This window comes from Tupaia chinensis, unplaced genomic scaffold (genome assembly GCF_000334495.1).
Source record: "Tupaia chinensis unplaced genomic scaffold, TupChi_1.0 Scaffold000081_1, whole genome shotgun sequence".
Lineage (NCBI taxonomy): Eukaryota > Metazoa > Chordata > Mammalia > Scandentia > Tupaiidae > Tupaia > Tupaia belangeri.
Genome location: NW_006159542.1, coordinates 1,440,431 through 1,457,326, shown reverse-complemented (window position 1 = coordinate 1,457,326; position 16,896 = coordinate 1,440,431). Strand labels below are relative to the sequence as shown.

Genomic DNA, 16,896 nt, shown 5'->3' with positions numbered 1-16,896 from the left:
CCGCGGGGCGCCTGCGCCAGGCCCGGGCGCCCGCTCTGCGCTCCAGGGGCGGGGCCTGATTGGGGCGCCTTGGCGGGCGCGCCCCCGCCACACGCACGCCGCGCGCACCCGCCCGCCCCGCCCCGTTGATATAAAGGGAAGGCGCGCTGCGTGTTCCCCTCCAAGCTCTGTTCCGCGCTTTTGATCTTCTTCCATCGGTTCGGACAGGCGCTTGTCGGCGACCCAACTGCCAAAATGGTGAAGCAGATCGACAGCATGGTATGCGCTCCCGGGGCAGGCCAGGGCGCAACGCGCAGCCTCGGTAGCTGGGGAAGGCAACTGGCTGGAGAAGGCGAGGACGCCGCGCTGCCTTCCTGTGGATCGACAGGGATGAGGGCTCCCGGAGGGTGGGGACGGGGTACCCTGACTGCCCTGCTCTGTGTGCCTGGGGATTCCCACATTGCACCTCCACCGGCGTTCGGGAAGAGGTGAGGAGGTGGAGGGGGTCCGCCCTTGGCCCGCTCTGCGTACGGATTCAGGCCTGAGCAAGGAGGTGGAGAGCCCCTCGGAGGAGGCACGAGTTCGCTGGCTACCGCTCCTTTAAAAAATGCCACTAGCGCAGGGTGGGGTGAGCCCTTTTAGAAGCGCGGCCAGGCCGGAGGCCCCCGGCTGCTACCCAGACCCCAAGATGATGTGTGCGATTCGGTGCAAAGGGGCGGTTCCCAGCTGGGGTCCCCTCTGGCGCGTACGGGTCAGGCCGGGGTTGCAGGGGCCTCAGGTGGCCGCAAGGAAGTGAGGTCCGCCCCGCGCCCACAGGACTCCTCCTCCTGCGGCGCAGGGTGTGTTTCCGGCAGCCGCTGGCTTTGGAATGACTCAGTCCCCAAGGCTGGGCCCAGGGGCCTCGCCCTCGCTGCCCTACCCGTCTGTGATTCACCCGTAGTCTGTGGGATTGGCTGGAGCCCGCGTTGCCCCAGGGAGCCGCACCCGGCTGTGTGCTCCACGGTCATCGGGGTCCCAGGTCGTGGTTCTGCCCTTTTAAAAAATGCCAAAGCATGTTTCCATATTGGAAAGTTAGAGCAAGAAATACCTTCCAGCCTAATATGCAGTGCGATGTATACTTAGCCACTCAGGAAAGGTTTGTTAAATGAATGCGGTCAGAAAGTGAGCTGGGGTAGGGACAGATGCAGCTTCAGCAGTGGAGGACACCCCCCCCCCGCCCACACAAGCGTTTGCTTCCCTGGGATGCCCCTCACTCCACCCCCAGGAAAGCACAGCAAAACAGAACCTCTCCTGTCTTGAGTGTCCCGACCCGTTTGGTGCTGAGTGGGCTTCAGAAACAGGATTCTCTTCGCTTGTCCCTCATCCTTTTGTTACTTTAGTGACGCTCCACTATTTTCCCTCTTAGGTTGTCCTTAACGTTTGTTGGTCCTTAACCCATTTTTTCCTACTGGGATCCTCATTTAAAAAAAAAATAAAACATTCAGCTTTTTCATTAAAGATAGCAGCCCTCTCATTTGTAAGAGTTCTTTAATAGTTTCGTTGCATAGTTCTTTCCCAGCATCTACCGTGTGATAAATTATCAGTCCCTGCTTGGGGAAGGGAGGACAGAGTTCTGCTCTCCAGGATCTGTCAGCCTCCTCTGTTGACCTAGCAGGAGAGAACCCATTCAAGGAGCGGGAAGACTTTTGAGCCGTCTGTATTACACTGCAGACCGAATGCCGGTTTTGATTTATGGAGAGCACTTGGCAGTCATTCTGTGTGTCGTTGTTGGGGTTATGGCACCTTCCTCCCCCCACCTGTGAGAAAGGTGTACAGAGTGACCGGAAATTGGATACTGGACAGAGCACTATAGCCAGGCCCCAAAGGACTGATCATCACTTGACCGTCAAAGTGATGATCCGGATCCATTAACCAAAAGTTGCACTAATTTAATGTTTATGAATAATGCATACCTTAGATGGGCACCCAGATGAGCTACTGTTGGTGCCACTGGCCACCCAGGAAACTCAGTTTCTGGGACATTGTGCTGGTAGTTTAGTGCCAGTGTGATCTGTTTCAGACATGCTGGAATATGGGCTATGAACAGTGATGAGAAAGAAATTAACATTTGTTTTTTTAAGAGTGACAGCTACCATTGGTTGAACTCCTGCATACGAGGCACAAACCACTTATGTTTACGTATTACCTGTGGGGCGCATATTTAGGAAAAGAGGTGTTAGAACTCTTCCCCCTTGTATATCTATCCCAGCTACATGGGGACGTTTGTGAATCCTGTTAGATCCTGGGCACTAGAAATTGTGGTTTGCTTCTTAGATCAACTTTGATAATTTTTCAGTTAATACCCATTTCAGGCAAACTTAAGTATCAGGAAGAGGGAATTTGTGATGTCTACACAGACCTGACTTTCTAACTCATGTTGGGTGAAGCCAGAAGTTGTGTGCCTCTTTTTGGAATTTCGATAGTTTTTCTTGACTTTGAGTCAAAACTCTTTTAGGGAAACATTGAGTGTGCTTGAAATGCTGAGTTGTCAAAAATGTCATGATGCATTTTGGCATAGCAAAACTGAAAAAAAAAGGTGTCATGACTCTTTTGACAACCCAATACACTCATTCTATGTGGAAAGTAATTTTCATCAGGTTTCTATTGAGGGTCAGCCATGTTCTTTAAAAAGTTGTTCATTACATCAGACATTGTTATTCTTGGACCTTTTTTCTTTTCTTACCTGGATCTTGCAATAGAGAATGGCTGGTTCGACCTTTTGAAAATCACATTAGGGCAGGCTTTGATTGAAATTCATCTGGAATAGTCAGTGAAGGTTTGGAAAAATAATTTCTATACTTCTGACTTAGTGTCTGCTGCATGACCCACTCGCCCCATCTCTCTACACTTAGAAGTGGGTGTATGGATCTGCAGCACTGAGAAAGCTGAGAAATGGGTCATGCAGTGCTTTTCTCAGAAACACCGTACGTCAACAGGAATTGAGGCAGACGCCAATAAGAATTAGAAATTTAAGACATACCTGGACTGCCTGAGAATTCACATTAGTTTTTGTTTTTGTTTATAAGCCAAGGGCAAGGCGCTTACCAGCCCAGGGGGAGCACCCCCAGTGGGGCAGACTCACACTGCCACCCCTTCTCCATTTCTCCATCCCATCATGATTTGGGGCACATGTGTCCAGTGTGTTTTTTAAGCCACCAGGCCTGAAGTTTGAACCCCACAGTCAGCCATGTAGAATCTGTTTCCCTTAACCACCACCACCCCCCGTTTTTGTTGTTAGTTTTTACCTTATGGTATTTTATAGATTGACTTCCCTTCTTTCCTGGACCAGATCTAATAGGAGCCTTAACTTGTAGAAGAGAGAAATGGTGGTTTTTGATTAAACCATTTTTACCAGACTTTCTCCCTTGAAGAAAACCTAGATTCGAGATACAGATGTTTATGTTTTGATTTATCTAAGTTGTCTTGGATTTAGTTTTAGTCTGCACTAACTGACTAATTGTGGTTAAAAAGGAGTCCTTTGTAACTAGAATGTTAAGTTCCTAAGGTTACAGTCATGAGACCTTAGTAAATAATTCAGGGTGGGGAGGTTGGTGGTAAAGGACTTCTTAATCATTTCTGCTGGGAATTTTATTTTATATGCATTTTTTGTGCAAAGTAACATCTAAAGGAAATTTTTTTAATGAAGAACTGAAACTACGATATGGTTCATTTAATGAACAGTGAAGGCATAGTTTGGAAATAAAGAGCAAAAATCCAAGGTTGATTAACAGGGTGATCTCAACTCTGCAAATCTCATAAAGTACAAGGAAGTGTACTTACGTCAACCATGATCGAAGTTGGAGTTTAGAGAACATTGGTTTCTTTAACTTTTGTTTTTGAGCTTTCCTTATGTCCCACCATAGACAAATTAGCTTAATCAAAAGTGTTAGCTTTTTTTTTTATAATAGCTTGTGATGACTTCATTGCAAAGCCCTGTGCCTTGTGACTTCAACTGAAATGACCCCTTTGATATTCCATAAGCATTTAGTAAATCTCTAACACACGCCTAGATTGCATGTGGAAACATTTTTAATACACACATCTGTTTTAATTTTCCTTTCATTTGCGTAGTTTAGATATAAACTTGCCAATTTGCAATATTTTATCGAATACGCAAGAAGATGATGGCTATCGTTATTCTCTACACATACGTTGTTTCATCTTATCAGGTCACAGTACCAGCATTGTGTAGGAGTTCTTTGAACTTAGTTTATCTGGCTTGTTTTGGATTTGGGTATTTTGGGTTTTAATAGTTTGGGTTTTTTGTTTGTTTGTTTGTTTGTTTCATTTGCCAGATAACATGTGTACTCATTGGAGAGGGGGGATTCCCCGTGGGGGATGGTCACTGCCACAGTCCCTTCTCCGTTTCTTCCCCATGTCCGGATTTTGGGTGTACACACACACACGCTCAGTGTGTTTCTCCAGCTACTGAGTCTAATACTCAATCCATGTGGTTGGCCAGATGGGATCCAGCTGCTTCAACCACCATACCAAGGGCTTGCCTTGTTTTTTTTTTCTATTAAAAAAAAAATATATATATAGGTCCTGAAAATGAAAAAAAAAAAAAAATAGGTTCTGAAAGTGGCACCTCCAAGTTCTTTATGTTGTTTTATCACATCTCCAGGGCTTTTGAAAAAGACACTAACATAAACTTCTTTTGCCTTTTTAGAATGCTTTTCATGAAGCCTTGGCAGGTGCAGGAGATAAGCTCGTAGTAGTTGACTTCTCGGCCACGTGGTGTGGGCCTTGCAAAATGATCAAGCCTTTCTTTCATGTAAGTATCCTTGTAAGATCTTTGTAAGAGATTTGGGTGTTTTTCAGCTGGAGATCACAAAGTTAGGAAAGAGGACAGTAAAAGGTTTTGGTTTTTGTGGGGTTTGGATGTTTTTCCCCCTGGATCTTTGATCTTAACACAGTAGCATAACAACTTAAATCATTTAAGTTCGATACATGTAGCCCATTGATGAAAACTTTAAGAGGTTAGTTTTGTTTTAAATGCATTTTTTTTCAAGTCGAAGCAGGGACTTTATTGGAAATTCAGGCCTCAAAATTGATGGGCCAAATTATTTTACATTAAAAAATAATTCGATTCGATGAAAATACTGGGTTGGAACAGTCATGGTGCATTTTGCATAGAAAAACATGGAAAAAATATGTCATGACTTCCGACAACCACGATATACGTCCTTAATGCTTACCTGGAACCTAGTCTCAATTTTTAGACCTTGAATTTGTTTCAACTTGTAAGTTTCCACTTAAGAAGCTTGAGCATGTTGATTACCATGACCCAGTTCTGAATGGTTTTGGATTTTTTCTTATTTTCCAGTCCCTCTCTGAAAAGTATTCCAATGTTCTGTTCCTTGAAGTAGACGTGGATGACTGTCAGGTACGTAACTGAGAGTCCGAGATACTGCTCCACTCTGGGTTGACCTTCTCTGAATTACACAGTACTTTATCCGCCATAACTACATCAGGTATTACTAGAATTATGTCCCTGTGTAAAATGTTCTATTTCAGAAGAACAGGTAAGCCTGCCAATGATGAGTGAGCTCCTGAGTATCAGGAGCTAGGTACATCGCCTCCTAAAATAAGCATACAAGCAGATGATGGGGGCTCCTGTACCTTATCAATCATTCACCATCCTAAAGCCCTGTGTCCTGCCTACCACTCTGAGAGCTCCATACGTAGAAAATGAACTTGGGCATGACAGCCAAGTCTATAGACGTAATGGTATCGCCAAATTTTAAGACCACTTTTAAGGTTCTTTGTGGGCTTCTCCTAGAGGGGAATATGTATTCGCAAGTCTTGTTCTAGTCTTGGTTAACTTTAGTGAATTAGAAAACCCAAATGTTTTAACAAACAGACACCAAGGTGCCTGAGAGAGAGCTAACAGAAAAAAATTGGAGAAATTCCAAGATTGTTTAATTTAACAAATGCTTGTTTTGTGCTTGATACATGCCAGACACTGTTCAGTATGCTTTCAAGTACTGATTCGTCCAGTCCTTTGTGCCGTTTCATCTCCATTTAACAAATGAAAAAGCATGGCAAGGCTGTCCTTGGAGTTAGTATTTGGCAGAGCCAGAACTTAAAGTGATGTAGTTGAACTTCCTGGCCCCATTCTTAACCTGCACCCTCTCAAGGATGCTTTTCCTCCTGGTGAGTGCAGATCGGGGTCTTAGCACATGGCCTTGCCGCTCACCCAGCTCACTGCGTCACTCAGGGCTCTGTACAGGGAATGAACCTTTTTGCTTAGCCCCAGTGGGGGTCAGACATGGTATAAAAGGTGTGGAGCTTGACTTCTGCTTTAGGCTAATCTCATCTTCCTTGTGTTTGGTATCTGTTTTTATCTTTTTTAAGAATTACTCAATTTATTATTATTTAATTTGCTATAGGGCATGTACATTTACGAGAGAGAGAAAGTTAGAAAGCAAGCCACCAGGTCCAGCACTCGATCCATGGCCGGCCATGTGGGAATCCAGTGTCTTAACCACTCTGCCACCTGCTGGCCCTTGGTTTCTATTTTTAAATGAAGGAGTGATAAGCTTAGGATCGAGAATATTCTCTAAATCTCAAAGGTGTGACTACTTAGAAAGTGTTGAATAGTATGCATCCTTTTCAAGTTACAACACGATAGGCAAACTAGTCCATAGAACAAGTAGAAGAAAACAAAAGTAACAAGAATAAAACACTGGGCCAGCTGGGTGGCATAGTGCTTATGGCAGCTGGATCCCACACAACTAACTGTGTGGTTCAAGTCCTAGACCTGGTGGCTTGAGAAACACTGGGCATATGCCCATGCATGCATGCCCAAAGTCGCAAGAGAGGATGGAGAAGGGATTGTAGCATGGCCTTCCCCTCTTGGAGGTAATTTCTCACTTGCCTTCTCTCTGTTTCTTTCTGGAGAGTGCACAGTCCCTGTAGCAAAACTTAATAAAACACTAACTGTGGACAGTAAAGATCAAACGTAGTTATGGAGCTACCAGAACTTTACCGAGGTCCATAAAAGATTTTAGTCGGTGAGAATACGGTGTTCCTGAGTATTGACTCAGTATCATCAAAATGTTGGTACTGCCCAGCCCTGGTGGTACACCCTGCTAAGACACTGTGTTCCACAGGTTGGACCACACGGTAGGCCTGGGTTTGATTCCCAGTCCAGTCAAGGCCAGTACAGGGGCATGGGCCTGTTGTCCCAACTACTCAAGAAGGCGGAAGCAGGAGGACTACAAGTTTGTTAGGGTATTGAATTTATAGTCTGAAATCCTGTAAAAATCACTTTGACCCATAATGAAATAATAATTTCAGTGCTTCAACTAAAAATTGACTACATGAAGATTTGGCTGCAATTTTTAAAAATAAAATGTCTGCACACAAATCAACACAAGAATTTTATCACAATGCTCTAGCTCCACTTGTCATAAAAAGCATCTACCTTCTTTCCAGATTTTTTTTTTTTTGAGAGGTTTTCGCTATAGGGCGCGTGCACTCGCCAGATAGACAGAGAGAGACATAGAGACAGAAAGCGAGAAATCACCCCCCGGGGGGATGGTCACGCCACAATCCCTTCTCCATTCTCCTCTCGGGATCTTGGGCACGCACGCACATGCGCCCAGCGTGAGTTTTAAGCCACCAGGTCCGGGACGCGAACCGCGGTCGACTACGTGGGAGTCCAGTGACATAACCATTACACTAACTGCTGGTTCCCCTTCTTTCCAGTTTTTAAATGGTACACAGGAATGCTGCTCTCTGGACAGATATAAACCATCCAGAGGCTGACAGCACTACTAGACTCTCACGTTTTGTGCTGATAAAGCCTAGGAGTAGCTCTTTCATCCAGAAGTCGGGGTTCAGTGTGCAGGTCCTGTGGTCTTGCACAGCTTCACAGGAGATGGCAACTCAGTTTCAAGCCCCCATATGTTGCTATGATCCGAGGAAGTGGGAGAAGGGTGACTCATCCTTTGCTAGCCCCTGACCTTCCACCTTGGCTATAAAAGCAAAAACAAAAACTCACACCCTCTTCCTTTCAACATATACTAACTGCTTATGTGAAAAATGGGATTGAACTGGGGGTTTTAATGTGCCCGGTAGAGCAGGTAGGGACTGTAGTAAGCAGGTACGCAGTCCAGAAAGGCATCTGCTTTCCCTGATGTCATGAGGGGCAAGTCTGGTGTCCTCAGACATTCAAGTTTCAGAGATATTTGCTAGAGGGCTGCTGATTCCAAGGTCTTTTTTTTTTTTAGACACTTAAGGGGACCAAGTGACTTACCTGAACCAGATTTCACTTCATCCACTACAACTTTTTACTCTTACTCTTAGCTGTTCCAGTCCTTTTGCCCTTCTGACTTGTCACCTGACTTCCTGCTGCTCACCCACAATTCCTCCAGGTCCTTGACACAGCGCAGTTCATGGTCTTCTGTCAACTCTGAACCCCCTTTTCAGTCCTGGTAGTGTCCACCGCAAAGCAGTCACTGGAGTTAAGAAGTGGGGACACAGTTGAAATGTCAGGGTCTTCCCGGACGCGCCTGGTCACCTCCCTCCAACCCTTGCTTTCAGTGCGTGCAGTGTCTGAACGTAGCAGGCATTCGGTACATATTAACCCTCTGCATTCCGGCCACTACTGTCCCGTGCCTCTTGCTGGAAACTGATCTCATGCTCAGCCGGTCAACCAGCATTGAAAGAAGGAGAAAGAAGACGACCTGAAAAGAACCGTTCAGCAGTACTATCCAGCCCCCTCCTGGTCGTCAGCAGTGTTTGCAGCTGGCCTTCCTGTCCCTTGAAAGTGCTCCTTTGGCTCTGTGGTCAAGGTCGCACACTCCTCCCTGGGGTGCTGTCCTCGGGTTCTTTCTGCTTGGATGCTGAGAGGTTCTGCGTTTCTTTCCCAGCCCTCTTCAATGCCAGGCTGACCTCTTCAATCCCTGCTGGATCCTTTTACCCAAAATGTCCAAACCAAACCAGTTTCATAGTAGTTTCCTCCAAACGTTGTCCTTTTATAGCATTGATAATATATTGAGGATGGGGTAAAAGTTCTCAATTAGTGTTCAAAATCGATGAATACTTGCTACTCTTTACCTAGGAGCTGCTGAAAATTCTAGGAGAAGACAAATATGCACCAACTAGCCCAATTGCAGTGCTAGGAGTTTGTCCATTTTTCTCTTATCAGGTGGCTTTCAAGAGTCAGAGCAGTAGAGTTACACTGAATTAAGGGAGATACTTGATTTCAATTGGGAGAACCTCGTGGTATCCCTCAGGTGATTTCTGATAATGCAGCTGGGTTTGAGAAACTACAAATTCATTTTTAATTAAAAATGAACACACAGGAGCCAGCCAGGAAGGTGGTGGTTAAGGCAGCTGGATCCTACATGGCCAACCACACAGTTCAAGTCCCAGCCCCGGCGTATGCATATACACACAAAATCCCCATGGGAAAGTGGAGGAGAGGGGTGCTGTGTGGCCAGCTGCCCAAGGGGTGGTCTCCCCCTCGTCCCCCCTTTCCTCCCCTTCCTAGCGAGTACACACACCTTATAGCAAAAACAAGCAGGGGAAAAAAAATGTGGGGCTGTCCCTTTAGATCGCGGGGATTCGTGATTTCCTTCTTGCACAATTCCTTCATGGTCCTTCTTACTGACTTTGGGCTTTGGCCTTTGTAATCATCTCTGTACCCCACGTCTGTAATAAACCTGGAAGTGCTGAGCAAGAAACAAGAGGTGCCAATTCTGAGGAATAGTTTGGTCCAACTACAACAGACCTTGTCTCCGCTTCTGTGCTCCTTGAAATAGCTGAGAACTTCATTAAATAGCATATCGATGGGCGCACAGTAGCTGGTGCCGTTAGCGTTCTGCCTCTTGGCGCTCCTCAGAGGAGGTCGATAGCCGTCAGAATATTCGATTGAGAATATGTTTTTGAATTTCTTCTATCAAAGCTCAGTACTCATAGTCTTGTTTTTATCCTCTCTCCCCAACTCCCCCCCCCCCAGGATGTTGCTTCAGAGTGTGAAGTGAAATGCATGCCCACCTTCCAGTTTTTTAAAAAGGGACAGAAGGTACGTACGTCGGACTTCGGAGAAAACAGCCTGGGCAGTAGGAAAATGTCTACATGAGGGGAAAAACTAAGTGACTTATCTCGCCACAGTGTGAAGCACGGCACCATTTTCTGCTTCTAATATTTTCAGATGTCATTTTTCATTTTTTTAAATTGTAATGTGACATCTTAGAGATTGATCTGTGCTAGAACTAGTCACTAAAATTCCCTTAATTAGCGCTGTGTGTTTATATCATAATGCGAATTTAACTTAAAAAGAATTGTGTGTTATTTGGGTGAAGTTTATTTTAAATAAGGTTATACTTTCTCCGCTCCCCCCCATTCTGCCCTCATCCTATGATCATATATATCTTTTATACAAATTAGTCTTAAATGCTATATCTAATGTAAATTCAATATTCTCTTAACAGGTGGGTGAATTTTCCGGAGCTAATAAGGAAAAGCTTGAAGCCACCATCACTGAATTAATCTAATCATATTTTCTGAAACCATAACCAGCCATCGGCTATTTAAAACTTGTAATTTTTTTTTATTTACAAAAAGTGTGAAGTATGGAGACTATATACCCAACTGCCATCTGATTATAAATGATAATAAAATATTAATTCTACCCTTTTTAAAACTGTCTGATGTCTGAATAGCTTTCAAAAATCAGCGAGAAAGGGACCAGCAGTTAGCATAATGGCTATGTCACCGAACTCCCATGTAATCGACCATGGTTCAAGTTCTGGACCCAGTGGCTTAAACTCATGCCAGGCATGTGTGCGTGCATGCCCAAGATCCTGAGAGGAAAATGTAGGAGAAGGGATTGTGGTGTGGTCATCCCCCTTGGGGGGTGATTTCTCACTTTCTGTCTCTGTGTCTTTCTGGCGAGTGCATGCACCCTATAGCAAAAACCTCTCCAAAAATTTTTAATAAAAACAAGCAAGAAATAGTTATCTCATGTCCTAATTATATTCATATATTCTCAGTCACTTTTCAGTAAGCTGTTAGGCCACTGATTTTTTTTTTTTTTAATCTTAAAATAATTACTTCTACTACCACCTTACTATATTTCTAGAAAAATCTCTCAGGGGCAGTACAGGTAACAATAGTATATTACAGTTCTTTATTTTCAGACTCTTACAGATAGAGAAAATATCGTCTGTTCTATTGGGTCATTGGAAAAGTCATAAGGTATTTTTCTGTTTTTTCTATGCAAAAATGCATCATGATTTCCAATGATCTAATAACAAGTAAATGTGCTATGCTGTCTGAATGACCAGCTTGACCAAAAGTGATGTCCACCCATGAAGAAATTCTTTATTTCTAGTTTAAACTTTCCGTGTCAAAGGTCACAGTGAGCTGCTAATTTTGTTTATGGTTAACAGTTCCATTATATCAATTAGAAATTCTCCATGGAGAATTTCTCACGGGGAGCTCCCCCACACATTAGCCAGGCGAAGTTTGCTAGGACTGCAGAGCCCAGTTTGCGTTTCCAGCCAAGCACAGCGACTTCTGTGCAGGCAGTTAAGTTGGAAAGCTGGAGTAGGAGCAGGATTAGATCTTAGTAAATCCAGCAGAGAGGGGGAGTACCAAGGAGCTGACGGGCAACCAAGGGATTGATGACACAGTGCAGTAGAATGTCAAAGCTGGAGAAGTAGGAAAGAGAAGCCAGGAAGAAGCTAGTGAAGATGGAGAAGTCCCCCTCTCGCTCTCTGGCGAGTGCACATGTCCTATAGCAAATTAAAAAAAGAAAAAAAGCCATTTTCTTTTCTGGTTACACAGCCAAATCTACAGAGCTGTTTTAAGATTAAACTGGCAACTGGGCCTCATTCCCAGAGTCTGATTTAATTGCCATGGGTGAGACATCAGCAATTTTTCAACATTCCCAGGTGGTTTAAATATGCAACTACTAATAAGAATTACTACAGAAGTGTGCCTGAGGCAGGGATATCAGAGGGCAGTCTATGCAATACGTGAAAGGGAAAAGGAACTGTACTCTTTTTTAAAACTATTTTTGAACTTTTTTTTTTTTTGAGTGGTCTTTGCTACAGGGCGCATGCGCTCGCCAGAAAAGACAGAGAGAGACAGAGAGACAGAAAGCGAGAAATCACCCGGGGGGGGGGGGGGGGGGGGGGGGGATGGCCATGCCGCAATCCCTTCTCCTCCATTCTCCTCTCAGGATCTTGGGTGCGCATGCACACGTGCCAGCGTGAGTTTATGCCACCGAGTCCAGGCCTCAAAACACAGTGGACTATGTGGGAGTCCAGCGACATAGCCATTGCATCAACTTCTGGTCCCTTTTTTTTGAAAATTTTTAAAATTATTTATTTAACTTTATTAATTCATTTATTTTTCATTTGACCAGAATGAGACACAGAGAGAAGGTGAGAAAGCAAGTCACCAGGTCTGGGACTCGAATCGTGGTTAGCCATGTGGGAGTGTCCAGCCCCTTAACCACTGATCTCTAGGAACTGTACTGTTAATATGGAGTCCAAGAGGTACTAGTGTAGATCAGTATTTCACAGTTTGGTCCTAGGAATTAAAAAAAAAAAATTAATGAATTATTTTATGTAATTTTATTTATTACCACCATTATTTTTTAATTTGACCAAAGAGAGGCAGAGAAAGAGAGAGAGAGAGAGAGAGAAAGAGAGAGAGAGAGGAAAAGGGAGAAAACAAGCTGCCAAGTCTGAGACTCAAACCAGGGCCAGTCATGTGGGGGTCCAGCACCTCGGCCACTATGCCACTATGCCACTCACCGGCCCCAGTCCCGGGAACTAACAACAGATGCAGGTTCCTGGGCCTCGTCTTTATAATGAGGACTCCTGGGGACGAGACTCAGAAACCTGCATTTTAAATAAGCTCCCAGGTAATACTTTGAACGTAAAATTTGACGTATTTTGAAGGTAGACAATGGGTTCTATCATTACCTACAGGAATTAGAGTAAAGATTAGGAAAAAAAGAAAAGCTGACTAAGAATTCAGGAGCGGTCCAGCCACTGTGATACAACACAGTGACAATCCTAACACCCTGCAGTGTTGAAAGCCCAGGTCAGCCCGAGAAATACACCTGAGCTTCAATGGGCACCCAGGACCCCGAGGAGCTGGGAAGGCTGGGAAGAGGGTCAAGGGTGTGAGGAGACCCTACTGAGGGTGCTCTCTTTCTCCTACAGGAACATATGTACTTTCTAACATTAGGGAAAAAAAGAAAATATGTCAAAGGTGTTATGTACTCCAATAAAATGTGTACATATATTCACCAGAAATATGTACTAAGATTAACTTTAATTGGGAGCTGGCAAGTGGCATGGTTAAGGGTGCTGGACTCCCACATGGCTGACCGTGGTTCGAGTCCCAGACCTGGCAGCTTGCTTTCTCACTTTTCATCTCTCTCTCTCTCTCTCTTTCTCACTTTGTCCCTCTCTGGTCAAATTTAAATAAATAAACAAACAAATGAAGTTAAATAAAATAATTCTTTTTAAAAAATTAACCTCAGTGAAACCAGCAAAAGAATGTTTCTGACCAACCTTCAGAAAATCAATTACTGTTTTCTTCCTTACTTCCTACTTGCCTTTCTTTCTTCTCTTTCTTTTTAAGTCTCCTTCTTTCTTTCAAAAGAGAGAGAGAGAGAGAAACATCCCCAATAGGATCCCCCTTTTCTTTTCTTTTTTTTTTTTTTTTTCAGAGAGAGATTTTTGCTATAGGAAATGTATGCTCACTAGAGAGACAGATAGTGAGAACCCACCTCCCGGGGGTGGGGGGTGGGGGGGTGGTGGCCATGCTGCAATCATTTCTCCTCCCTTCTCCGCTCAGGATTTTTGGCACTCACATACATGAACCCATGTAAGTTTCAAGCCACCGGGTCTGGGACTGGAACCCTGGTCAATCACATGGGAGTCTAGCAATGTAACCATTACGCCATCTACTAGTCCCAGCCCAATAGGATCTTATATGCCAAGATGCACCCCAGCTTCAGCCAGCCCCAGGTCATGGGCACACATGTACCCTGGTGTGTTCAGGGAGCTTTGTGGATACAAATGCAGAACTTTCCTACATGGTTCAGCCTTGCAGAGCATCGCCTTATCACTGTGCCCCTAAATACATCACTGTTCTTATAAAACTTGGTTTTGAGCTGGTTTGTTACGCAACAGTATATGACCAATACACTGTGATGTGTTTGTGTTGCTGTCCATGAAGGAGCTGGGTGTTACTTCAGACTGCAGGGAGGAAGCAACAGGTAAAGAAAGAATAATTTGCATGGACTCTTCTTAGCCTGAAGGCAGTTTATACTTGTACTACAAAGTATCATTTCCCTGTAATGCCAGAGGATCTATTTTCTTGCTTTCCTTTGTGTTTCAATGTTCAATTTCTGAAGTACTCAAACATTAACATAATGTTGCAACAGTTACACATACAGCCAAAGACTATTTTTACAATACTACAAAATTCAGGTTATTCTTCAATTTGCATATAAATATATAGGCCTCAGCATAACATGTGAAACATGATATTCATTAAAATCCTTTACATTGGCAAGTAGATAGACATCAAATACTTAAGTAGTTTCATTTTTATAAAGATATTTAATGAGATTTAATTAGTGACAAATCAAAAACTTTGGCTTTACTGAATAATGTTTTGTCCTTTCATTTTTTTCTAACATTTAATTTACATTTTTAGATAAAAGTATATTCAAAGATTGGGTATCTGAATATTTAAAAATAACTACACACCATCTTTTAATTCTAGATCACTGTAATGAGTACAGGTTAAGGTTTTTTTTAAGAGAATTACTTATTTAATTGTATTTATCATTATTATTAGTTTTAATTTGCTACAGAGCATGTGTACTCACAGAGAAAGACAGGGAAAGTGAAAAAGCAAGCCTCCAGGTCCAGGATTTGAACCACAGTCAGCTGTGTGGGAGTCCAGCACTTTAACCACCATGCCACCTGCTGTCCCCAGGTCAAGATCTTAATAGAAATAGGTAATGTGAAAGTGAAGCTCAGAAGAGAAAAAAAAAAAAAAAAAACTGAAAGAGAATAGTAAAAATCTTTCCAAATAAGAGAGCTACTTAAAGTTTCAAGACTGGTGCCAATGAAAATTATCAGCCCTTATTGAGCATAACCCATGTAAAATTCAGTAATAGGGCATTATAAATGATTAGTGAAAATTTAATTGCTTATGAAAATAATTAAAATTAATAAGATAATTATTTTTAATCAAACTCACAACTTCAAGTCAGATTAAATCTTGTGACTTCATTTTACTTTCTAAATAGTCCTTTAGCTAGTAATCAAAATATCAAGATAGATATGATAAGTATTCATATCAAAATCAAAATGAAATCATGTCACTCTGGGAGGCATCTTTCTTTCTCTCTTTCTCTCTTCTTTCTTTTTTTTTGAGCGTTTTTTTTTGCTATAGGGCACGTGCGCTCATCAGAGAGACAGAAAGCAAGAAATCACACTCCCCCCCAGGGGGGGATGGCCATGCCGCAACCCCTTCTCCTCCATTGTCCTCTCAGGATCTTGGGCATGCACACACACAAACCTGGCATGAGTTTAAGCCACCAGATCCAGGATTCGAACTGCAGTCAACTACATTGGAGTCCAGCAATGTAGCCATTATGCCATCTGCTGTTGCCTAGGAGGCATCTTTCAAGATAAAGACAATTCTATCCATGAGCTTTGGAGAGTTACTATGGTTGTAGGATAATGATGCCTAACCCTAACCCTAACCCTTTTGACAGCGCGAGGTTCTTTCTAGTAAACATGATGTGCTTCAAATGATTTTCCACTGGATAAACATAACAAAATACAGTATTTCACATAACACCAATTTTCCTGAAAAGAACCAATTAACCATGCCTTTTTATTCTAATATTTTGACATCTGGGGCTTTATTGACCTCAGGGAGACTGGCCCCCCACCCCTAGACAGTCCCAGGGTCCGACAACTCCTAGAGAGAGTAAAGAACTTCCCTGTGAGCTCTCCTGCACGTGCAAACCAAACAGCTCAGCGCCTGTACCCTTCGGGGAACTCACTGTCCACCTGCCTTAGTCACCCCGGAGCCAGGTAGAAAGCAACTAGGGCCAGTCTCTGTGGCCCAGAGCCCACTGAAATTAATCAAATGAGCCAATCCTTGGGCCAACCTGATCACACACAGGGAGCAAATTGAACCACAGTACTGGAAGCCACATGTCTTAGCAAGCAGGTTCAGATCCTGTCTAAAATACATGGGGTGGGGTCAACAGTGGTTAAGGTGCTGGGCTCCCACATGGCTGACCACAGTTAGAGTCCTGGAGCTTCTGGCTTGAAACCCATGCTGGGTGCTTGTGTGGGCGTGCCCAAAATCCTGAGAAGAAAAAGGAGGAGAAAGGATTGTGGTATGGCCATTCCCCCCAGGGGGTGATTCTCTCTTTCTCTCTCTCTTGTGATTGCACACACTCTGTAGCAAAAACAAAACAAAACAAACAAGCAAACACACATGGGGCAGGTGACATGGACGTTAAAGCACTGGATCCCATATGGCCAATTGCCTGGTTCGAGTTCCAAACTCAGCAGCTTGAAAAACTCACTGGGCACATGCGCGTAAGTGTCCAAAATCCCAAAAGGAGATTGGAGAAGGGATTGCAGTGTGGCCATCCTCCTGGGTGTAATTTCTCTGTTTCTCTCACTCTTTCTCTCTCTCTTTCAAGCACATGCACACACTATCATGCATAAAATAAACTTTAAAAAAAAAAACGTATGGGGGCCAGCAGGTGGCATGGTAGTTAAGGGTGCTGGACTCCCACATGGCCGACGGTAGTTTGAGTCCCAGACTTAGCGGCTTTCTTTCTCACTTTCACCGTCTCTG

General features: G+C 43.7%; 1 protein-coding gene across 1 annotated transcript; it reads left to right on the top strand.

Moving 5' to 3' along the window:
* Positions 1–207: 207 nt before the first annotated feature.
* TXN (thioredoxin) lies at positions 208–10,675 on the top strand (the record flags this gene model as incomplete). The annotated part of the gene is given in 5 exon segments (XM_006142716.2): positions 208–258; positions 4,688–4,792; positions 5,345–5,404; positions 9,989–10,054; positions 10,464–10,675. Coding segments are annotated over 5 exon segments (318 nt in total). The 3' UTR covers positions 10,527–10,675.
* Positions 10,676–16,896: the final 6,221 nt, after the last annotated feature.